Raw genomic sequence first — 25,760 nt, forward strand, 5'->3', positions numbered from 1 at the left:
AAACCCACAGAAGCGGATTTGGACCTAGAAATCCAAATCTTAACTTTCTCCCCCCTCCCTCTCTCAAACTTAAAAGAATCTTGGATTGAAGAGGCTGCTTCATCCCTAGCATGGGTTTCCAGTGGCTTAGCGGGGGAAGGGTCTGCCTTCCCAAACTGCCAGCCTGGCCCCGCCCACGGTGTTGCTGCCCCTGGAGCACCTGCCCTCCCCGTGCTCTGGGTAGGTTGGAGCCAGATGGCCTTCTCCCTTCCCACTGCCCCCGAGGGCAGGGAGGCTCAAGCCTTGCAGCCTCTTCCCTCTCCGCTGCTCCACGGATGTTGGGGGGCACACGTGCTCTTCCCCTCCCCATGGGGGTGGAACTCATGCAATGCTCCTCCTCCCCTCTCCATAGTGGGGAGGGGAGGGCCTCGCCTCAGCATAGGGGGCAGGGCTGTAGGTGGGGTTGGGGGCCTTCCTCTCCCAGCCCCCGCTGCATCGACCACCCATGATCCCTAGTCCTGCCCTTCAGAGTGCTGTAGACACTTGACAATGATTTCCTTGAGTCAGTGAAAACTAAGTCAGCAGCCTCTAGAATAAGAGCCTTGTTTGTCAAGCTGACCAGCTAATGGAGAATTACTTTAATTGGCTCTGTTGTATCTAGTTCAGAATCTGAGGTCAGCTTTGAATTAGAGCTGTTGGCACAGAGGTGAAGTGTTCTTGGCTTCATACTTTTCCACCTATTCAATATCTTTATACACAGGAAACAAGAAGCCAAGTTTTTTTTTATTTATTCTGTTTTAACTGGTCCTGGACTGATGCAAATCAGACCTAATCATCAGGCAGCCTGCACAGGCTCCTGTATGTTCTCCATGCACATCCTGTACTAAGTTGACCCTGGAGGAGCAAAGAAACAGGACTTATGGTTGCAACATGAGTTCTCTCAGCTATGTAAGGAAGGGACTCTCTTTTTATTATATTTCTACAGTGCTTAGGACAATAGGGTTCTGATTCCTGATTGGAGCTTCTAAGCAAGGATGGCTGGTGGGAAGGAGTTTGCATGGGGTCCTCAAGCCTGCCCTATGCAGTGTCCCACTTCCCCTGAGGGAAAAGTGTGTCACCCTACAGTTACATAAAGCAATATCTTGCTGGATTAGTTTATGAAATTATAGGAAGAATTTTATCAAAGGAAATTTAAAAAAAAAAAATCTAAACACAGGCAAATGGCAAACATGAGACTTTTAGGGAAGTAATGATGTTGCAGTCCATGCTGTTCTTGTAGAAATTCTTCAATATTATTCAAATGTACTTATTTTTGTGCTTGCTGTTACATAGCAAGGTGTGTATCTGTGCTGTTTGAAATTAAAGAAATAGTTTTAAGTCCATTAAAGACTGCAGAGGGTGCATTTTTTTTTTTCCTAACGAAGATTCCCTGATAATGCATTATTCTGTTCCTGCACTCTATATACAAACATTCCTGAGTTAGTAGCAAGCCCGACTGTGGACCACAAACTCACTCCTCTCCCAGCCCGTGTGCCCGTATTTGTGCTCCACCATTCAGTTCACAGGGATTTCATGTCTGGATTTGCAAATTGTGTATTTGCTGTGGGACTCTCTGGATGTGGCACTAACTCTCCTTACTCAAAATTTCTGATCTGGTCGTATTGCTTTTATTAGCATCCCCCCATACCAAGAGACTACGTCTACACTGCGGGTTTTGTTGGAGGAGGCAATGCAAATGAAGCACTGATTAGCATTTTGTCATGATTTGTTTGCATAATCTAGTCCAAGCCATTTTTGCAGAAGGGGTTTTTGCGCAAAAACAAGCAGTGTGGACATGTCCATTTTGCGCAAAAAACCCTTTTTGTGCAAGATCCTTATGACCACGGCCACACTGCTTGTTTCTGCACAAAAATGGCTCAGAATAGATTATGCAAATGAAGCGTGACAAAATGCTAATCAGCACTTCATTTGCATTGCCTCTTCCAACAAAACCCATAGTGTAGACATACCCAGAAGGTTTTCCCCCTCTTGACCAGCTTTCCTTGTGGAAGTGCCTCCTGCCTATAAGTTACCCTTTAACGTGAAGGATGGTATTTTTATAAAGTGAACTGCTCAGCAGCAACTTAACCAGCTTGGTGGAGGGGAATGTGGGTGGTCTGCTGAGTTGAGCAGAAATGAATGCACGGTCCCAGTCTTGCAACAGACAGGGATGTGGATGCTCATGCACATGTGTAATCTCATGGATGTCAATGGATTACTCACACGTGCAAAGGGAAGCACTTGCAGGACCAGGGACAGAGACATTTAGAAGAAATAGTCTTAAATCAGCTGAAGAAAGTTATGGATGTGAATAGAAACTGGACTCTACATCAGAATAGATTCTCCTTCCTGTCCTCAGTACCGCTCTGTGAAAGAGAGGACTGAGAAAACTGAAGGGCACATTAGACAGTGAGTTCTTGCAACTTTCCACTGTGTGGGCCATGCACTGGCAGATCAACCCAACTGTAATTTATGTTTAAAAAAAAAAAACAAAAAAAACCACAAAACAAATCACAGGTTTTTGTTTTAAAAGCAAAAATGTAGACCTCATTTAGGAAAGCAGACAGCCAACATATGGCCACTCATGGTGTTTTTTATTTTAGTATTTTTAAACAGTTTGACCCTCTCAGGCCAAATATCACCATTATTGTGAAATATTGCACTCCCTTGCCTCTTTCTGTGCTCTGATTGTGTCCAGTTTTCTCTTCTTCATAGGTGGGCTACACAGACCAATGCTCAGTAGGGATGTTAATGGGTAACGGGGACTGGATGAAACCTTTGGCTTGCCTGGATCTGGCCCCCCAGCATTGAGGAGCCTGCACTGGTGCTACAGCCCCCCCCTTGCTGCCACCTGGGGGGCTGGAGCACACAAAATCTTCTAGGCTGCCCCTCCAAGCTCTGGTGTGTAAGAGAAATAAATGTGGGTAGCGTCTTTATCCTTCTCAGTCAGGAGCCACTTGTGTGTGGCCTGACTGATTTTTTTGTGAGTCAGTGGTCCCCACGCAAAAAAGGTTTCCCACCCCAAGTTAAACAGTTACATGGTAAGCATTACCCAGTTAACCAGTACCCGGGAGCAGCCAATGGTGGGTGGAGGGCTGCTCTAGCACCACCGGGTCCGTCCGTCCCCGGGCTGCCAGCTCCCAGCCTGTGAGGGGGCAGGAGCCGCAGCGGCAGCCCCTACACCGGGGCTGGGAGCAGCTGAGCTGCAGCAGCCTGTACCTGCAGCGGGGACCACTCTAGCCAGACCCTTTTAATCAATTAAACATCGTTACCACTAAGTTTAACCAATTAAACGGCATTTTCCATCCCTACTGCTCAGTATGGCTTTGTAGTCTATTTGCTCACAAAAGGGGTGTGAAAGGTTAACCAGTTAAACGGTAACTTCAGCTCCATTGCAAGTGCAGCTTACTGTTAACCAGTGGGAGCTGGAGCAACTCCAGCCCCGTGGGGAGCCCCCCAGTGGACAGGAGCAGCCCTTTTCCTCGGTGGGCCCAGGCACCCTATAGGCAAGGGCTGCTCCGGAATCCAATTAAATGAGATTTTATATTCCTAGCTCACAGTACAGGGTGATGGAGCAGCCAGAGAACTGAAGACTAAGGGACTGGTCAGCAATGTTCCCTCATCCTTCCCATCCATGTATGGAACACATTTATGTGCACTGAGGCCTATGAGAACGTGCATCGCCAGTAGAAACCAAAACCTAGCTGTGGGTGCTCTGCATGTGAATCTCTGCAGGTCAGTGAAAGGCTTCTATGGGCACTATGTCTGTTAAATTCACCCAAGTCTTAGAAGAGACAATGGAAAGCAACGCAACTGCTAGATACATATAACATTCCAGTTTGGGAGTTTCGTATAACTCAGCATCTCTTCAACCTCAGGGCCAGTTCCAGCTCAGAAGCTCACTAACTTTGAAATTTCATATTATTGAGAAGTTTGGTGTGGCCTGGGAGCTTAGTCCAGTGCTTAACATTTAAATACCAATTTCACAGGTATCTGTCAATTTAATGTACTTTCCAGGGGATCTTAGATTAAACACCTTAAAAATGGATTGTTCTGCTTTTCACTTTCCCTTTACTGCTTTAGTTTCTAACTTCCAGCTCTTGTGCTACAATTAGCCATGAGTGCAATTTGCTAGGAAGATTTTTAACATCTCACTATATCCATGAAAGATGGTGCATAAAGTTACTGTGCATGTTACAAACTGGAAGGGAATGGGATGAAAAGAGTTTGCATATCAAATGGGATGTAAAGAAGCCAGAACCACAGAGTGAAGATCTAAGTCAACTAATAGGCTACAAATATGCACTCCAGCTAAGCTTTTGCCAGCTCATTTTATTCCTCTCCACACACTCTGGTTTATATCATACCTAGTTTATACTGAGACAAACGATCACATCCATAAAAGCAAAGGAATAGTGATTGGTATGTTTAATGCATTTTTTTAAATATATAACCTTAACATTTTCCAAAAGAATATGGAAAAACATTAATGTATAGGATTGTTTTGTTTGCTAAAAAGCTTCATGTTCTTGTCTTCTATTAGAAGTCAAGAGCAGTATAGGCTTGTGTAGCAATTGACAGAGAAAAGCAAGTCTGTTTTACTGATGCAACACTTGCTTTATTATCTGCAATGCAATTTCCAAGACAAAAGGAAGCATTGTTATGAAATGGAAGAAAATCAAGTTCATATTCATGCAAAATGGCAATTTTCCTTAACTCAGTAATGAAGAGCAAAAACAATGCAAACACACACTTGGAATCAACACACTTTCACAAGATGTAAACATTGCCAAATATTTCAACAAGGAATAAACTAGTACAGTTCTGCAGCACAATACAGCATGTCAACTCTTTCGCATTCTTCTCCTACACAGTTCTATTTTAAAAGACAAAATTGACCCAGCTTAGCACTCAGTTCAGCTGTACTAATACCACTAAGTGCAGGGGTCAAGTCTAAATGCTGCTTTGATTGAACGATTTAAACAAATTGGAAAAGCCTTGCTAAAAGGTGGTTCATATGTCAAAATATCATAATTATAAGCCCCAAAGCATATGCCAGAAGAACAAAGAATACGTTAATTTCAAGGACACACTACATTACAGTAAAACACATTTCAAATTTTTTATGGCAATAAAAATTAGTTCTCTGCATTTCTGAATTGGCATTTGCTCCTTTTATCAAAGCTCTTTGTTCCATAAAGTGTAAGTAATCTGTTGCTTTTGACCAAAGAAAAAATGCCTTCAACTGTCCTTGCATTATTACTACATGATGCATTCTAATGTATTGTAGATGTACAAGAAACTGTGCTCAGCAGTCACCGATAGAAACTGCCTACAGTAAGTAATCATATCATGTCAAGGCCATCAATATACGAAGAGGTAAAAGGCAAAATGCATAAAAAAGCAATGATATTTTTTGTTTGCTGTGTACAACATATTTTTAGTACAACAGATTAAAATGTACTGGTCTATGTCTGAAAATCCACAAAGGTTAAAATTATTCCAAGTAAAATAAGAACTAGTTTTAGCTAACTTTCCCCCCAGAATTCAAAGTCAAGCTAGCAGAAATTGTATCAACTGTACATCAACCAATTTAAGGTGTTGCAAGAAGAATAGTTTAAGCAGAGGGATGCCTCATTTCCTTTTGATATCTTATTGAACCACTTTCTTAGAGTAAAATGCTCAGAGCTAGATGTGCTAAGGAACAGATTTATCTTACTCAAAATAAAAGTAAATTAACTCTGGTACCCTGTTTTTAAAAAGTCAAAAGAGACTACAGATCAAATACCTTTTCAAAGATGTATAATTTTCCATTTAGAAACAAATTTGGACATGGATCAAACTAAGTTTACCGAAAGTAGACAAAAAGATATTATTCAAGTCCCTCTCTCTCTTATCTATCTTCCTCAAGTTCCTGAGTAAGTGTTTTGTATCCCTCTCTAGCACAAAGAACTGATGGACAGATGGCATTAGGATTTAAGTTACTCTTGGCTTGGTAGCTTAACCCATAGCACGTGTATCCCCACAACCATGGCTGTCAAAGGAGTCCTCCATTATTCCTTACAATAACCAGAATGCAAAAGGTACGTTAAGCTGAACAGCTCAGCAAGTAATCATTTATTGTACGTCACCTCACCTTGTATACACCATTTGCATTTTAATAGTGAACATACCTACGCACAGACTATTTTTACATGGAAAGCAGAGTTTCAGAGAAGAAGGGCACAATTCCATTGATTTCAGAGCTGCTCTGATTTGGAGCAAGTCAAGTGACTGCTACAGACCTAAATACTAGTTTTTAAAAGTCTGTAGTCCAAGTTCTTGATGAGTGAGAACTTAGGCCAATCATTATGAAGGCTTGTTAGTGGCTGTTTTTCTACATAAAACAGACACCAGAACAGGGTAGGAAGCAACAAAGTTTCCATGGCTTCTCGCAAGTGGAAGCAACAAGATTCCTGGAGAATGGTATGGGAGACTCCCTCCCATCCCCGAAGCCCTTCTGTGATGCTTCCTGGGGTATACAAGGTAGTGAAGCTCCATGTTACCATCTGCCCTTAGTGTGAGGAAACCTCATCTGTGCCTATCCAGGGTCAGCTCTCCAACATGCCACAGACAACACAAGCACACCTCTCAAGGCCTCCCCAGGCCCCACTTTCCCTACAGCAGTGGTTCTCAAACTTTTTGCACTCCGGAGCCCTTTACATGCATAAAAATTTATGCGGAGCCTCAGCAGTCCACTGATTGTATGTGTTGTACCTATCAATGTTTCCAGTTTGTCAACCTCGCGGAGCCCATGGAGAGGGCTCCGCGGAGCACAGTTTGAGAAACACTGCCCTACAGGTTATGGAGAGGCATATTCCAGTCCTCCAGATCTCTGAGTATCTCCTTTCAATGCTTGGCCCCCATTTCACTGACCACTGGCAATACTCACACACCCACTGCTCCCAAAGAAGGAATACACCCCAGCTTACCAGTTCCACCTCAGATCACCACTTTGCTTCACACAGCACTTACTTACATGTTTAGTGCAAAAAAACAAGTGAAAGTTTACGTAACAAAAATAGAGATTCAAGTGATGGCAAGAGCAAGTACTGAAAGCAAATGGTTACACAGAAAGTAAAAATCATAACACATTCTAGAACCTAGGCTTACTTGGCTAGACACTTTCCTGTCTTATAGAGCAATGCTCCCCCCAGGGTCCTTCCAGCTAGGCTTGGCTGTGATCTTCCATTCAGGAGAAAAGTCATGCCTCCCATAAGAAAAATCCCCTCTGAAATATCTAATTCCTTGATCTTAGAAGCAGGACACACAAACATACCCCTGCTAGTTGTTGTTTTTTTCCTGGCTGCTTCCTTTTTTGTAGATCAGCCATAGGCACAGGAACTTGGGAGTGCAGGGGAGGAGGGATGCTGCAGCACCCCCAAGCTCCTGGCTACTGCCCCATGGATCAAATTGGCTCTGCTGCCAGCCCCACACAAATGGGGGTTGGGAGGGAGGGTGGACAGGAGTTGGTGAAGTTGATTTCAATCTCACACCTCTTTGAATGTTCCCGTGCCACTGAGGCTCAGTACACCAATAGGCACAGTGAGAGAAAGACAATGCACATCATATGCACAACTAATTAAAAGAGAGAAGCTTCTGCTACCTGCAGTCTAAAAGGAATCTGTCCAAGCAGCATCACCTCCTGGTTAGGGATGTAAGCAAGCAATCATCTAACAGATAAGCCTAGGCTTATTGGTTAGTCAAGTCAACGACTTGCATTCTTCCCCCCCCCCCCCCCCGACTTGCGGCCTCAGGCAGCCTGGCTCTTCCTGCATTTAAACTGCAGAGCCACAGCGGGGGTAGCTCCCAGACCTGGCATGAGCCAGAACTGAGCACCTTCCCTTATCGACTAATCGTGTAGTCAATAAAAATTCAAACTACAGGTTTAGTAAAATACCCACTTCTTAACATCCCTGCTTCTAGTGACCTGCCTCACCTTCACAACCTTAAGAATGTAATTTTCCGTACAAATTTGCAACTCCTCAGTATTTCCTGCACATGCATGTGCAATGATGACTACCACCAATAGGCTACTGGCTCTCAGAGAACTTATGGGTCATCCTTCAGTGAATGTTATCATAAAATATAGTACTGGAAGGGACCTCAAGAGTTCAGATAGACTCACAGCAGGACCAAGTATTTTCTAACCATTCCTAATAGGTATTTGTCTTACCTGCTCTTAAAAACCTCCAATGATAGAGATTCCACAACCTCCCTAAGCAATTTTTCTGTGCTTAACAGTTAGGAAGTTTTTCCCAATCCAACCTAAACCTCCTTTGCTACAACATAAGCCCATTGTTTTTATTCCTATCCCCAGAGGTTATAGGAGAATTTTTCTCCCTCTTTCTTGTAACTGTCACATCCCCTTTCAGTCTTCTCTTTTGCAGACTAAACAAACCCAATATTTTCCTTGACTCACAGATCACATTTTCTAGACCTTTAATCATTTGTGTTGCTCTTCTCTAGACCTTCTCCAATTTGTCCACATCTTTCTGGAAATGAAGTGCCCAGAGCTGGACACAATATTGCTAGTTTTGTGCATTTTTAATTTATTTTGAATTTCTGTTCAATAGGGCTTGACACTAATTTTTTTACTTGTGATTTATCTACTGAACAAGAAATGCATCATTTGCCATTTTCTACCATAATGAAACCATAAACATTAAGAATCTGAATAAAATGCAATAATGTAGATAAAGTGCATCCTCCTGGCTAGCAAAAAGAAGCATCACTCTAGGGAAGAGCTAAGTTTAGTTGTAAATTACATTTTAATGGTTGCCAACCAATGAGAATCAGCCTCTTTCCAAAAATAAAGTACAAATGCAAAACAAGTAAAACTGATTTTTTTAAACCAAGTTTTGTTGCTTGCTCCTTTAAATTGTGATGTAAATGGCTTTGAAATCAAGAGGTTCATTTCTCCCCATAACTCTCTTGGAGAACTGGATGGAAGCAAGAGATGGATGGGATGCTCGACCTCTAGCTCTGATGGCCTCCAAGTCATGTTGTAGCCACATTTCATACATATTTCAGGGGCACCCCAGACAGAAGGAAGTTGACAGGAAGAAGCCAGCCATCCTTGTGCTTATTAAACCCTACCATTCTTACAGGACTACATAGAATCAGAGCAGCAAAGAGCCAAAATTCCAGCTTCACTTTTACCTCTACAGTGAGTTATTAAATGAAAGACACCAACTCTGCATGCGTCGATGGCTACTTCTAGTGCTTTCCATACACCAACTAACCGAACCACTCACATTTCAGAGCACTGAAGGTCTCTTCTTCAACAAGGCTGCCAAGCATCACATCCCGCCTGACAGTCAAGCATTTGGCAGCTATATCCATACTCCCACGGCCCAGCTCAAATGTCACTCAGCCACATGTCCCGGCAGATCTCCCTTTCTGGATGATAGTGGGTGCACCTGGTGACAGCCTTTCCTCAATCCCAGCCACAACTGGGTGAGTAGTCAGCTGCACCCCAGCATTTCTATCATTTTCTCTAGTAGCTGTCCCAACACTGACAACCTTTTCACCTACACCCAACCAACCAGGAGTCCCTGCATTTACTACCTCCTTGCAGCAACTCCAACTAGTCTCACAGCCCCCTGACCTCGAGTAGTCATAGTAACTGCCTGTCCAGTGACTCTCTACCCTGACCCTCTCGTCCCTTTAAGTACAGGCAGTCCCCAGGTTACGTACAAGATAGGGACTGTAGGTTTGTTCTTAAGTTGAATCTGTATGTAAGTCGGAACTGGCGTCCAGATTCAGCCGCTGCTGAAACTGACCGCCAGTTCTGACTTACATACAGATTCAACTTAAGAACCCCAAGTCAGCTGCTGCTGAAACTGATCAGCCGCTGATTCCAGGAAGCCCGGGGCAGAGCAACTCTGCCTCGGGCTTCCTGTAGTCAGAGCTGGTCAGTTTCAGCAGCGGCTGACTTAGGGATGCCTGGGGCAGAGCAGCTGGGGTGCTGCTGGGTTGCTCCAGTAGCGCGGCTCCTTGGCGCTACTGGACCAACCCAGCAGCACCCCAGCTGCTCTGCCCCAGGCGTCCTGATTCAGCCGCTGCTGAAACTGACCAGCAGCGGCTGAATCAGGACGCCTGGGGCAGAGGGCTGGGGTGCTGCTGGGTTGGTCCAGTAGTGCCCAGAGCGGTGCTGCGGGACCAATTGGCAGCGCCCCAGCTGCTCTGCCCCAGGGTCCACAACAAAAGCCTGGTCTGCTGGGGGGGGGGCACACTAGCTGCGCCCCGCCCCCCCAGCAGACCAGGGACACGGGGAGCAAAGCCGGAGCGGCGGGTGCCTCGCCTCTGAGGCTTTGCTCTCGCGCGGGACCCGCTTTGCTCGCGGTGCCCCTGGTCTGCTGGAGACGGTCTCCAGCAGACCAGGGGCACTGCGAGCAAATCCGCCGGGGCTGCTGCTTTGCTCCCGATGCCCCTGGTCTGCTGGAGACGGTCCCCAGCAGACCAGGGGCACCGGGAGCAGCTTTTCTCGCCCTGGAGGTCAAGGTGGCTGACCGCTGCCTGTGAGCTCCGGGGCGAGAAAGCCCCGTTCGTAAGTGCAGATCCGATATAAGTCGGATCCGCGTAAGTCGGGGACTGCCTGTACCTATCTTAACCCTCAACACTGCTCAAGACAGAGCATATTGACCATAAGCTTTAGGTCATTTGCAGATTTGTAAATACACAAATTAGCACATTAAAAATTTGCATACAAGGTCAGATGCAACAGAACAAGCCTTGGCAGCTATGCTTTATCCTTAATAAAGTTTTTTCTTCCAACTATGAATAAGACATGAGCAAAGGGGGCAGAGTTCACTGCAGACAGAATTGCAGTAATTTCCCTCTTTTTCTCCCTTATCCATATTTCACCAGGCCAAATCTTAGGTACGTCCACAATATTTTTACTAGAAAAATACATAGCTGTATGTGGTGGTGTTTTAGCCATGTCAACCCCACAATGTTACAGAGAAAAAGCAGATGAAGCAATATCTTTTATTGGAACCAACTTCTGTTGGTTTGACAGACAAGCTTTCAAACTACACAGAGATGTTTCAGGTCTGTGACAGTTACTTTGTGTCACAGCTAAATACAAGGTTGAACAGCTAGAATATGAACAGATAGCTTATGCTAAACTAAGGGACCATATTATAAAGTGAAGTGGCCTATTTATACCATTGTAGTCGTAGGACCAAAAGGAGGGTTAGTATGTTTCAGAGTATTTTAATAAACCATAAATCCAGTGTCTGTTAAGACCATGATTTTTGGGTCTAGCAAAGTTATGAATTTAAGCTTCCAACCCACTCACTATATATAATCTATTAAAATATTTTTCAAGTGCAAAAGAAGTCAAATTTAATTAAATTCTAAGTAAGTATCTGAGATCTTGCTCAGCTCTACTTGCCATGGGTTCCAATTTTCTGGATTTGAGAAGCATTTAAAGTCAATCCAGTATATTGGTATTTTATTCCTATACTTCTACCTAGCTGTCCAGTGGCAAACAGCTATATCAGCATGTGAACACTTTATGCCGTGCAGCAGGGCTGGACGGAGGCATGGGCGAGCCGGGCAGCTGCCCAGGGTGCCTACGCACAGGGGGCACCTGATGGCAGCTGTAAGGGGTGCACAGCATCCCTTGCAGCTGCCATCAGGAGCCTCACGCCTGGCTCCCGCAGCACCAGCCCCATGGCGCCGGACAGCAGCGCCCTTGCCCCTACAGCTGCAGGGCCAGGCATGGCCCGGCATGTGTGCTAGCAGCGGTGGCTGGGCCAGGCAGCACATGCGCCGTGTGCCATGTGCCCTGGGGGCGGGACCCAGGCTGCACGCCAGCGGCCATGGCCAGTGTGCACATACGCCATATACCCCGGGGGTGGGCCCATGCACCCTGCGGGGGGTGGGCCCGCACCCCACAGGCGGGCCTGCGTGCGCCCTGTGCCCGGGGGCGGCACCACATGCCCAGGCCCAGGGCGCCAAAAGGGCTCAGGCTGGCTCTGCTGTGCAGATGAGTTTTTTTATTAGCATAGTAAATAAAAAATTTAGACAGTTCTTTCAAAAATAAAGTTCCACTAAATTAATTAACAATCAAAATTAAATAGAAATCACCTTTTTAAAAATTACTGTGAGGTTCAGATAAAGCTAATCTGGGTGAACACTATGTAATGTTATTAAGAAAGTCTTAACGCAGATTTAGAACTCCAAGATATGGGTTTCCCTACCTTTCACTAAGACCATGAAGAAGTCATTTTAATTGATATTACATTAGCCTATTAAATGTCTACAGCCTTTTTCTTCTGTCAGTAAGCTAAACAATTCTCAGCCTTTATGAGCTGTATGAACATCATGCTAATGCAACAATGAAAACCTGAAGTCTATTTGTTATAACCTCTATCCAGAATAGAGAAATGCACTTCAACTTCAATTGCACTTTCAAATAATGTAACAGTTTGTTGAATTACATCTGTGGTTGCTTGTTAATTGGGGACATTAGAAACACTTGTGATTCTTATTCACATGTCACTGAACAAGAATCATCTTACAACTATTAAAGTTGCCCATTCAACGAGCTCCTCCTTTGAACGAACAGGGCTTAACACAAACATAAGGTTCCACCTACATGATCAGTTTGTAGGATCCAGTCCTTGGTTAGCAACTGGAAGCCTAATTGGAACATTTACACTCAGCTCAGTATGTGCAGTGTTTTTCCTTTTGCATTTTAATAATTCAAGAGTGGCCCCATTTAGCATCATGCTGAATATTTTCTACTACACAGCACCAAATGTTTAAGTAAATGAAAGATAAACCTTAGGTCTTCCTTTCATTAAAAAGTAAGAAGCTGGCATTAATACATGATAGTGCTTGTGGGAGATTTGTTCCACTTAAGTAATTTTCAGTTTCCAAATTGTAAATTGAGCTTTAAAGACAAATATCACCCTTGGAAACACAGATTAGCAAGTGCATATGGATCCAGAGTTAATGGTCTGAATTAAAATCTTAAACCTAATCTTGTAACAGTAGAATATTGCAAAACACATTAAAATGAATTTGCCTTCAGCTAATATGGCACAAGCTTCTTATGCAAAGAATATGCCAAAAGGGGTACAAATTTAAAAATTAAAAATCAACACTGTTGGTTCTCAAAATACTGTAACTTGGGCTTATAGTTCTTTAATTCAGTCTAATACCCTAAAAGGCAAGTCATGGTACTGTGAATCACCTCAGTTATTTTTCTAATCAAGTCAATTATTTTAATAAGGCATGTATCTCCCTTCAGAATACAAGCAATGCAATCCAGATACAGTAGGGAGAAGAGGCTGGGCTTTTGACCAGTATCAAGATATAACTGATGAAATATTTTAAAGCACTACTTTATTAGAACAGTGACATAAACTAAAGACTTTAGGCCCACCAAAAGCCTTTGATAGACCCTAATGCCTAATTACAGAAAGCAATTTACTTGTCTGAAATATTTAAGCTCAGAAAATGCAGGAACACAATTAAATGAAGTTTTTTTAAAAAAGAAAAATAGTACTTTTAAAATGAGTTATTCCAGACTGAAGAATTACAGCAGAAAAGAAAAATGAAGTTAAACAAATGCATAGCAACTACAAAAGAAGAGTCATTTTTAAATGGATTTCTGATAAGCAGACCAATTCTTCAACCAGCTTAATGGATGTGAATCTCTTCTATTTTGGAGGGGGTGGAGGTTTAATAATTGAACCCTTTTCTCCCTCCCCTACTCCTTTTTGAATTCTCTCTCTCTCACACACACAGACACACACAATTTGTGCATCTGTCTATCTGTAAGTCTCTTTGTTCAAGAACTCCTAAAAGGTAAGAGCTAGAACCATCACATTTCATATGCAGCTTCCTTGTATCCTACCTTAAAGCAAAGTCAGGGTCAGGTTGTGTCAGGAAAATGGGATGTGCCTAGAATTCCATTGTTTTCCATAACATAAAAAGGAAGGGGCTGAACGCAGAGATACCACATTCACAGTCACCACTGGGGGCAACAAGAGCAAGGAACTGATATACTGCAAAGTGACCACTGGGGGCAGCCATCTTGCCTACCACTAGCCCAGGTAAGTAGCCCCCTCACCCAAAACCCCTACCCCACCCCCAGCACCAGACTGGATGGGTAAGGGGCAGGGAAGGCTCCCCCCCCCGCCCCGGAAACACCGCTGGAGCAAGGCAGCTCAGCCCTGGTCCTCACTGCAAGAGCCACAGCCCACCTCCCCCAGCACAGCCAAGCCATCCAGTTTGGCCCTGGCTGGCCCGTGCACACCTCTCCCCTCCTCCCCCACACCTCAGCCTCGTACCCCCAGCCCAGGCCTGGGGAGCACTGGGGGACGGAGGGGAGGGAGAGGACAGCATGGCCCCACCTTCACCCTTGGGCCAGAACCAGGAAACATCATGTAAGTCTCCTAATTTCTGTATATTTGTCTAATCAGTTTAGATTGTAAACTCTTGGGCTGGTACATTCTTCTCTCTTGTTTAATATGCTTTGTCAACAGCCATGTATATTGTACACTAGGCCACCAAATACATGCAATGTTCATTCTAGAAAATTACAACCAATCAAGACGCTCAACTTTCAATTAATTTACTTTTCCCCATCCCCCAACAAATGGCAATAGCATGCCGTAAAATGAGTGATCACAAACATTTAAGTAGGCTTGCTACAGATGGCATCTTGTTGCAGCCAAAATGAAAGGTTATTGACACCTACATCACAGCATTCTTGCTGGAATATCTGACCATATCTGACTGTGGTCAGATATTAGATGGTCAATTGATATTATCTGACCAGATAGCCAAGCCTATCAGTGGATTTTTTGAGGTTTACAAAATGTAATTAAAAGGGGGGGACACCCATGATTTTGAACTGGGACAATTTTAAGTGGGAGAGGGCACTTTAATAATTTAACTGGTGGTACGTAGAAACTGCTCTGATCCTTACATCTTTGAAAGAAGGACAAGCAAAGGATGCCCTCTTTCCCTTCTAATTTTGCAACAGCAGTGCTAATAATAAGAGCTCTAAATAGAAACCTCAGTAACCAGAATCATAATAGGAATTGAAGAGCATTAACAAGTATTAGGGATATAAAAATCCTGTTTAACTGACTAACCGGTTAAACATATTGTTTAACAGGTTAGCCGATTAAAGGGGGAGGCAAGCGAGGGAGGGCTGAAGTGTCTTTCCCCACCAATGGCCAGAGACAGGGGCTGCACCAGTCGGGCTGGGGCAGGCTCTGCCTGCAGCGGGCCAGGGAACCCCACAGGCAGGGGCTGCTCGGGCATCCCGGTTGGAGCAGCTGCAATCTACAGGGCACCTGGGCCCACCACGGATAGAGCCTCTGTCCGTGGTGCCCCACCCGCACCGGTTAATTTTAACTGGTAAGCCTCATCCATTAAGGGTGAGACTTACTGGTTAAACTTTCACATCCTGAGTGAGGACTACTCAGTTATGTAGTTTTGTACGTAGCCTCCCGCGGAATTTTTCTACTAGTCCCAAAAAGGGATTTTATTTTCAAGCTCTTCATCTTCCTAGCAGGCATCTATCGAAAAATAATGTTTAACCTGTCTACTGGCAGATCTTAACATCCCTTGCTCAGGAACGGAGATTACAGTAAGAAGGCATATTCTGAAATATGGCTGGTCTGAAATCTTGGAATACAGCTGCGATGTGTCACCAGTTAAATGGAGGAAAGCAAAAACAAGACCCTGGACCCTTTCAAATTTCAGCAAGCATACAAATACCATCACCAAGGTATTAAAAGTTCCAGACCAGATTCAACATAGTAAAGATGTCCTTTTTCTAGTTCAGACTTGAACAATGCCTTAATATCTTGGCTCAGGCAAATCTAAAACCTAATTTCATTGCAACTTTTAACCTGAACCTAACCATTATTTTAATTCTACATCTTAGTTCATCTCTTCATAGTTGCACGACGAAATAAATAATTCTGTGAAGTTAAGTTTCGTTAAAATCAGCTTCTTGAATAAAAAAAAAATCCAGTGGTGGAGCATTCAGAGTGGAGAGATCTCAAAACAGTTCACAAAGCTTTCAACTATTCTAGATTTAAAAAAACAAAACATGACTAGACTGAAAAAAAAAGCTGAGCAAAGACAAAATAGTGATGGCTGCTTGGACACTCAATCTATGAGAAGATAAACTGAAATGTATTAGGGCCTTCAGGGGTATTTTCTTATGGGTCACAGACTCAGAAAAATCAAGTTAAACATAAAGGCTACGTCTACACTGGCCCCTCTTCCGGAAGGGGCATGTAAATTTCACGAGTCGTCGTAGGGAAATCCGCGGGGGATTTAAATATCCCCCGCGGCATTTAAATAAAAATGTCCGCCGCTTTTTTCCGGCTTTTAAAAAAGCCGGAAAAGAGCGTCTAGACTGGCCCCGATCCTCCGGAAAAAGTGCCCTTTTCCGGAGGCTCTTATTCTTACTTTGAAGTAAGAATAGGAGCCTCCGGAAAAGGGCACTTTTTCCGGAGGATCGGGGCCAGTCTAGACGCTCTTTTCCGGCTTTTTTAAAAGCCGGAAAAAAGCGGCGGACATTTTTATTTAAATGCCGCGGGGGATATTTAAATCCCCCGCGGATTTCCCTACGACGACTCGTGAAATTTACATGCCCCTTCCGGAAGAGGGGCCAGTGTAGACGTAGCCAAAGAATGTTATTTACTGCATCACTTTAACAAGGCACAACTTTTTCCTTTCCTACTTATCTTCATTGAAAGCTTATCAAGTTACATGTAGCAAAGGTGTTTCATTGGCTCTTATTCTCTAAGCTTCATGTGTACTTGTGATAGAATCATGCCTTTAAAAGTCTTGTGCTATTATTTATAATTTTGGGGTGTGTATTGTAATCAGGAGTGAAGGATGCAACTGATCAGCATGGAAATGTAGGAATCTCACTAGAAAAAAAAAAAAAAAAAAGAGACAAGTGCACGTATACAGCTTTCCTAAAAGATTAATGTAACATTAAAATTCATCAGTGTAAAAAATTGCTTTCTGTGGTATGAAAATATCAGGAAATATCAGGATACACATTTTATGTTTTCATCTGTAGGTTAATTACAGGTTTGTAGGAGTCCTTTGCCACTTGCAACTGACCACATTTCTAAGAGAAGTAAAACAGAACCAAGTATAATTGACTTGCATGTTGAAATATTTCAAAATGTTGTAAATAAGCATGGTTTCTTTGAAATGTCAACCTTAGATATAAACTGCATGCAACTCAGGATTTAAAAAGTAATACATAATTCCATCAATGTATAATGCTGACTATTCGCTTCTCTTGCAAATAAAGGTTGAGAATGTAGTACTGACAATAAAAAACCCCACCAAAACCCTGCAGTCATCACTTAGTACCCTTCATTAATCCAAAACAAGTTTCAACAGCAACTTGAAAATTTGACATACCATCTCCTGGAATCTGACCTTTCTCCAACATTACCTTCAAATCTATACAACTAATTGACACAGATTTGTCAGAAGTGACAGTCAGAAATACTGTCGTGGAACGAGGTGTACAGCTAGTTCGGATTAGAAGCCTAATCCGAACTAGCTAGTCCGTGCCGCGTGGAGCCGCGCGGTACGGGGCCCGAACTAGCCGGCATTTAAAAATGGCGCTGGCCGGCTTCATGCAAATGAAGCCCGGGAAATTCAAATCCCGGGCTTCATTTGCAACTGCGGATGACTACATTACCCCCACTAGTTCGAACTAGCGGGGTAGTGTAGACTTACCCTTATAGATTTAATTATTACTCTTCACCAGTAAAGGAGAATCAAAGTGAAGTTGACAGTAAAATGAATTACAAACTGCTGTGACAGTGTTGTTCGGACAGTATTTGCGCAACACAGGCCAAAGTAAGATTGTCTGATGAGACTGGATGTAATGAAAGGCCAAACACTCACTCAAGAGAGAACATCTGGAAAATATTTAAATAAACTTTAAGTTATTACAATTTTTAAAAAGCTTACACATGCTAATACTTTTCATCCTCCAGCCTAACCCAACAGGAATAGCAAAGCAAGCTTGGGATGATGATGCTTTCTCCAGTCCTCCCCAACAGCTTGCAGCTTGACCCTGGTGCAAGTTTATCTTGAGTGTTACAGCCCCTCTTTCTGCTCCTCCTTGTTGAGATTCTAGCTGCACTTCTCCCCTCACCTATTACAGTTTAGCGAAATAACCTGCACCCATGTATAACATGCACCCATGTATAACCTGTGGTTTTTCTTTTTCGTGTAAAAGAACCCTTAGATTACCCACGGACATGTATAGCCCGCGGGTCCTGCATTCATCCACTCATGCCCAGGCCCCGGGCAACCACAGCCAGGCACAACCCACCCTCCTCCAGGCAGGGGAGCAGAGAGCACAGCCCAGGCATGCTGGCCGGCCTACAGGAGGGGAACCGCACTCACCCCCAGACCCCGTGCAACTGCAGCAAGGCACAACCCACTCTCCTCCAGGCGGGGGACTGGAGAGCCCCCAGGCCCCAAGAGTAAAAATAAATGTGTATACCCCGTGGACATGTATACCCCACCAGGGGAGGGGAAGGTTGTAAAAACGTGTATAACCCACGGGTTATATATGCTAATTTACGGGTAATTTATGTACACCCTATCCATGGCCCCACAAAGTCACAGGACCTCCTCATCAACCTCCTCCTGGCTATAGCCAAGATGGCAATTTATAAGACCAGGGAGCAGAGGTTAGCTGAGGGAGGGGCCTGCGACTGTGGCGTCTATTTCGGCTCCTGTATCCATTCACACATACAGGCAGAGTTCCACTGGGAGGCATTAACTGGCTCTCCTGAGGCCTTTGAGGGGCAGTGGGCGCTGTCTGGGGCTCTCTACTCTGTGTGTCCATCCAGTTCCCTAGTTTTAGCCCTTTGACCTTAACACCCATCCCTGTTTTCTCTTTATTTGTCCCCTGGAATCAGCTGGAGTCTAAGGCTTTTTAGATCCTCCCTGTACCACCTCCCAGACCCAATAAAAACATGCATCTTAACCTATTCTCCAATTACACAACTTTCTACCTTGTTTCTCTCTATATATAGTCTCCCCCATGTTACTGAGACCTTTTCTATCTTGCCTTTGCTCCTACTTCTCGTGCTGCAATATACCATGATTTTGATTCTTGCAGCCCCTTCAAAAACCCAGTAATACAAGTAAAGCAAGTTGCTTTTATTTCACTGGCTCTTTGACTGAGGTAAGTATTCCCTACACTTTTAATTAAGACAATATGGGGTTGCAATGGATTACAAGATACCATATACTAGAATCAACCAAAGTAACAAGACATACTGTACATCTACTCATCTGCCTATCACAGGAAATAAAGCATTTTGCATAGATTTTCAGATTCAAGGCTTCCATTCTATCCTTTACTAACTGTACTTCAGCACTACTACAGCAGGAGGGTCAATCCTGTATTCAGTGGCAGTTTCTCAAGCACAAGAAATCTAAGATTAGTGCCATGGCTCATTTTGAGGTAAAGATGTCAGTGCTCCAGCAAAATCTGTACACCACAACTAAGAGGTAGTCTAATAAAAAAGGTCTTACTAAAAGATAGAAACCTAAGGATTGGAAAAGTCACAACAGCTTAGGTCTCTTGTCAATTTATGTTAAGAACCTAGGTGGAGTCAAGAAACTGACACCAAAAACGTAAGGTACATCATGTTGCAATTTAAATGCATCACGTGCAGTATGGGTTATACAAATTTGTATGAAAAATATAAAGAATTACAAGAATTATTAAAAGAGAAGTACCCATGCCCAGAAACGGAAGTTTCTTCAATTAGAGTTGTATTAATATACTGCATCACCCTACAGAGATTTAAAAAAAGAGAGAGATAAGAGAGTAGGGAAAAAACTTAAGTTGTATTTCCTCAAAAAGACCTCTGAAGTCAGATATTTTTTACTTTGTTGAAAGACTAACTCAGATATGGCCAAAAATATGTAAGCCACGTTTGATTAGAAAGTTCTCCCTAAATTTCCATTCAGGAGTTTATGACGGCTTAATAACCCTTTCAAAATAGGGAGTTCCGGGAAGAAGAGACCCTTGACCTCCAACCCCCATTTGTAAAGGAAGCAAATCCATTTTCTGCAATTGTATTTTAAGATCTTGTATATGTGTAGGGGGTTTAAGTTACAGGCTGCTAGGCTCCTGCTAAATCAAGTTACAAATGTCTCAAGTGTCAGTTTGAGTAACTGATAACTACCCCCTGAAGGCTCTTCAAGCAATCTCTGGGCAGTTAAGTGAAGAACTCCTGACCTTTTCATCAGGCTCTCATCCTTAGCCCATTGCATTGCCAAAAATATCATAACCAAGGCCAGTGCCGAGGGGGTTAAGGCAGACAGCAGCCTACATAAGGTGGCCGATTCTGAACCAATGAAAATCTCGTGCTATAGTTAGACGCAGGAGAATCAGCAATGGGGACTCTGAAGGCTGCATTTGCTGAGGTCTGTAGATGGCACAGTCTGTCTCCTGGCCAGGGGCTCGGAGCAGGGCCGTGGCCACGAACAGCCCGGCTTACCTGAAGTTCACACCAGGCGACCTCCACCCAGGTCTCCGTGTCCAGCCCCTTGTAGACCGTTTTGAAGGACCCCCTGCCCAGCTCGATGTCAAACTTTAGGAAGCGGCCGTCGGGCGAGGTGGAGACGGCTTTCATGTCGGCCTCCTCCTCCTCCGGTTCCTCCTTCTTGGGCTTGCTTTGATCCTTGTCCGACGGCTCTTTCCTCTCCCCATCCCTGCCCGGCTCCTTCTGTTCCTCGGCCGCGGCCGGCTCCTCCGGGGCTGCCTGCTTGGGCTCGGGCGCGGGCTCAGCAGCCCCCTGCCGCTCCTTGGCCAGCTCCGCAATGAGCCGCCTGTTTTTGGGGAGCAGGACGATCCTGCGCGGCTCGGCCTCGGAGAGCTCCAGAGGCGGCTCCTCCTGGTCCGAGTCCACCACGCTGCGCCGCAGGAACCGCAGGTGGCCGGCTCGGGGCTCCCTGGCTCCGCGCCCGCGAGGAGGTGGGGTAGGGGCAGGCTCCGGGCCCCTCTCCGGCCCCGCAGCGGTCTCCATGCCTGTCCCGCTCCGGCTGCCGAGCCCACCGACAGCCGCGCTCCCGTCCGCGGGCGGGGGCCGGGCAGCAGCCGGAGACGCGCCGCCTCCCCCCCGCGGAGGTGCGGAGCTGGCAGCGCCCCCAGTTTCCATTAGCGCCGAGGTTCCGGCTCCTGCCGCCGCCGCTGTCCGCGGAGCGTGGAAGTCACCATGGTCCGTCCGCTTGCGGGGCCCCGGCCCGGTCACCTGCGGGGCAGAGCGCAGCGCACTGACGCACCCGCGGCCCTGGGAGAACCTGCGCGGAGCCCGGCCCACCCGGCCCCCTCCCCAGCCACGCGGCCCCCTCCCCTGCCCGGGATCCACGCTCACGCCAGCCCCTCCCCCGCGCAGCTCCCTTCGTGCACCCCCAGCAGGTGCCCCTCCCCCACGCCTGGGGTTCGCAAATCCCCCACCCGCCCCTGTTGCCCACTCCAGGGCTGCTGCAGGCAGAGCGCTCCTCGCCGCAAAGCCATATTGGGATTCTACAAAATAGGGGGGGGGGGGGATTAAGGCCAATGCCGCCGATCCAGCCCCTGGCAGCCTCGCCAGACCTGCCCATAGAGCCCGCCACGGCCACAGCGGTTGGGGCGAGGGTCTTCGTGCCTCTAAGCCTGCGTCCCGGCCGGGAAAAGCAGCGGCCCCGCATCTGCACCGCAGCCGGGGGGCGGGGGCGTCCTCTAGCAGGAGCAGGCAGCTGCCTGCAAGCTGGGTCCGCACGTTCCCACCGTGCCAAAGGCGCCAGCCAGGGCCGGGTGCCCCCGGCCGCACAATGGAGCACGGCCGGCTACTCACCTTCCAAGGGGGGACCGCCCCTCCTCGTAGCCATGGAAAGGGACGGGGGGCGCCCGGCCGCAACCCAGAACCGCCACCCGCTCCGCGCAGCCTGGAGCCGGTTCCGCGCCACACGCACTGGGGTTACACAAGCGTGGACCCGCCCCAGCAGCCTGCGCCCCCTCCCCGCCTGAGCGGCTGCAGCGGCGGTAGCCCTCGGCCCGGCCGCCCGGCGCTTTTGTCAATGGAACTCACGCTCCACTGAGCAGCCTGGCCCGAGCCCCGGGCGCCTCCGCCAGCCAATGAGGAGGGCCGGGGGCGTGGGTCGCCGGCTAGACCCGCCTTGGGGAACAATGGGCGGGTGGGCGCGCGCCTGCCCGCCCCCGCCAGGGCTCCCCTGAGCAGCACGTGGGCGTGCCCCTGGAGAACGGCAGCGCTGCCCGGGGCCCTTATCCCGAGTGGCCCGGGAGCAAGGGGGAGGCGGAAGAGCGGACGTGGGCGTTCAGCGGCAGGGGGAACCCGAGCGGGGTGTGGCGGCAGAGGATGTAGGGGAGCAGGTGCGGGGCATAATGGAGTAGGCCGGAGGTGAGGGCGGGAGTATCCGCTTCAGGGCTGCCGGAGCAGGTTGGGATGCCCGAGGGGGGAGGGAGCAGACTGGAAAACGCAAATGGAGAAGCATCCTCCTTCTAAAGGGAATTGGGACCTGCTGCCAGGTTCCACAGTATGATGCTCCCAGCCACCAACTCTCTGCTCTAGGGACGGGGGCAGAGATTTCTTCCCCTCTGGGCCGAGCCTGGTAGATATAGTCTCCAAGCACTTCCTCCCGCCTCCCTTAAAATCCCAACCAGCCCCTAAAGAATCTGCGGGTGACCTGCTGTGGGGGCCGGTATGAAATAATTAGCATAATGGAAATAATAAAAGAGACTACAGTGCAAGGGAGAGGGTGGGAAATAGATGAGCACTTTTGTTACAGTGCACTGCAGTATGTGGATGACTGTAGAATTACAAACGCACCTGCAGCCAGAGAGGTGGCTTCCCCCTCCCTGCTGGAAGAGTATTTTTATGTAGCTGGAGCAGGGATGAGGACTCCCCTCACTAGCCTGTGCCTTCATAGTGGCAGGCTTGTGTAAACACAGAGAAACAGGCCCTATATCCAAAACTGTTTACAATCTGATGTATAATTGAGACACATAAGAGAGCTGGAGGAGTGCTATATCATCTATTACCCATTATTTGAGCTACATCACATATTTAAAAAATGGAACCTACTGGAGTTAGTTTATAAGAATTCATGGTGTAGACAGACAGTGGGATAGAGAGGCCTTTCTGCTCAAAGCTGCTGGTTTGAATTCACCACATGTCAAAAATGACTGAAATCTCTACTTGCTGTTGGCAAGTCAGGAGTGACCAAAATAATTTGGTGTTCTCAGTCTTTGTGAATGTCATCACATCACGTAAATAGGTCACTACTACTGACAGAGGTATTGGCAGGAGAGATACAAAGCCCTGAACAGAGCTGAAGACTAAACTCCTCTCCCCTCTGGCATAGGTCCTTTTAAAAAAGTTTTGAGACAAGCACAGCCCTTTAGAAATGCTCACTCTAAGACTACATCTACACGGCAAGCTTCTTGCACAAGAATGACCATTCTTGCACAAAAGCTTGCAGAGCATCTACACTGCACATGCGTTCTTGTACAAGTAAATTTACAGTAAAGCGTCGGAACAGAGGGCTTCTTGCACAAGAGTTATTCCTCTCCTCACGAGGAATAAGCCCTCTTGCGCAAGAGCTCTTGTGCAAGAAGGCAGTGTGGACAGGCAAGAGGGGTTTCTTGCGCAAGAAACCCTTATGGCTAAAATGGCCATCATTTCTTTCTTGCACAAAAGTGTCCACACTGCCATGGACACTTTTGCACAAAAGCACATGGTAGTGTGGACGCACTCTTGTGCAAGAACTTTTGCATAAGAACTTTTGTGCAAAACATATCTTATGCAAGAACCCTGCAGTGTAGACGTAGGCTAGCAGTAGCTGGTGTGGTACTGTTGTGTACATAAATAAAAGTGGTTTCGGGCTCCACCATTGTCAAGCTTTGAGATCATAAGTAACACACACAGCAATTAAGTTAAAAACTTTAAAAACAAAGAAGGTCTAGCAATAACTCAGAGTGTCCTGAGGATGTTATTTCTGAATGTAAAGAAGCTGGTTACCGAGGAAATCACAGATAATTAAAATACAAAGATTATAAAAATATTTTAAAAATTACAAGAAAACAGATGGTATTTAAATTATGTAAGAACGGTGGTGCTTTCATTTTAAGAAATATGCTTAATGCCTTTGATAATTATAATTTCAGTGTTAATTGGTGTGTTGTAATTTTTTACTGAATTGCTTAAATGTATTACTTATAATTAATTATATTTGAACGACTTAAACCTGTACAACTGTACATTTGCAAGTGTATAAAATAAAAGGAAAAATTACTTACAGCTAGAGAAATATAGAAAGAATCAGCTCACAAGAAAGAAAGAAAGAAAGAAAGAAAGAAAGAAAGAAAGAAAGAAAGAAAGAAAGAAAGAAAGAAAGAAAGAAAGAAAGAAAGAAAGAAGCAGCAGCACACCATCCAACAGGGAGGGATGGTAGGATGAAAGAAGTCTGCCCCAAAGGCTCAAGTTTGGGATATATCAGTAACTGGAAGAGAAGATCAAGTCCTGCTGAGGGATTGCTCAATGAATCACTCTCTTTGAAACCCTTCTTAAATGGAGATATAAAGAAATGCAAAACATGGTAGGGGAGAGAACAAGGTAGGACAGTAGTACCTCTCTGGTGCCACACTAGACCAGTAAAATCTTCCAAATTTGAGAGTATATGTAAGGTGTGGAAAGACCTGCTCTGCTCTCCAGACAGTCTGGAACTTCAGTAGAGAAACCCTTGCTAAAGGAACTGTTCTCTTCAACCTTGCAGGAGCCAAGCTGTTAAGAAGCTGGTTGGAGAGCACGTAGGTGGCTTTTGGGAGATAACACAATTTATTTTTTCCCCCTTAATAAAAGAAGGAAGCTGTATTCAAGCCCCACTGAAGAAGAGCATAGTTGAAGGAGCCCTGTGGAAGCAAACAATGAATATGATCACCTATTGAATATCTGCACATTCTACAATGAGTGAATTCTCACATTTTAATATTGCCAGCTCCTATGCTCAGAGTTCACCTTGTAGGCAGAGCTTGGAAGGGCACCATCACCTTGCTTTCCCCCAAATCTTCTCCTTCATAAAGTTGTCGTATAATTTACAGGTAGATTTAAAGTTTGTATTTAGTTATTTATCTGCCTTGATTTCCATTTGAAAGACTTTTTGGTCCTTGCAATTGAACACAAATGGGCAAACAACAGAATGTGTGGACATAAGAATCTTCTGGTTCCAGCTGCAGGAGCAATGCCTCTCTTACTACTAGAGTACAGAAATAAGTATAATTTGCACACACACTTTGGTATCTACAGTGTTGTTGTAGCTGTGTTGGCCCCAGGATATGACAGAGACAAAAAGGGTGAGGGTTTCTTACCAACTCCTATCTAGTAAGCTCAAAACTTATTTCTCCTCCCAACAGAATTATTGGACCAAAAAGATACTACCTCTCCCACCTGGCCTCACATATCACTTTGGTACAGGATAAAATAGTTTGAAAGAATACCTCCCATTTCAGTCCCCCATGCAACTATTACCATTTATCATCATGAAAAATTATCCATGTCTTTAAAAGCCTTATCGTTTCCTTTTGCAGCTTGTATTATAGCCCTACACAGTTATGATAAACAATACAATTGAAATCAATAGCAAAATTCATATTC

The 25,760-nt window shown here is 45.5% G+C and overlaps 1 protein-coding gene across 15 annotated transcripts in view; it reads right to left on the reverse strand.

Annotated features, from left to right (window-relative positions):
* The window catches only part of WNK2 (WNK lysine deficient protein kinase 2), a 198,221-nt gene extending 175,995 nt beyond the window's left edge, over window positions 1-22,226 (reverse strand). For 6 of the 15 annotated variants that reach the window (XM_075938943.2, XM_075938942.2, XM_075938938.2 and 3 more), the window contains exons 1-2: window positions 21,945-22,215; window positions 20,607-21,359 (exon numbers count right to left, since the gene is read on the reverse strand). In XM_075938943.2, coding sequence (XP_075795058.2) covers window positions 20,607-21,266 — 660 coding nt within the window. In that variant the 5' untranslated portion in view covers window positions 21,267-21,359; window positions 21,945-22,215. Of the gene's footprint in view, window positions 1-20,606; window positions 21,360-21,944 lie in introns of all 15 variants that reach the window. The other 9 variants (XM_075938951.2, XM_075938939.2, XM_075938946.2 and 6 more) reach the window with 5 other exon arrangements.
* Window positions 22,227-25,760: the final 3,534 nt, after the last annotated feature.

This window comes from Pelodiscus sinensis, chromosome 11 (genome assembly GCF_052426305.1).
Source record: "Pelodiscus sinensis isolate ZL-2025 chromosome 11, ASM5242630v1, whole genome shotgun sequence".
Classification (NCBI taxonomy): domain Eukaryota; kingdom Metazoa; phylum Chordata; order Testudines; family Trionychidae; genus Pelodiscus; species Pelodiscus sinensis.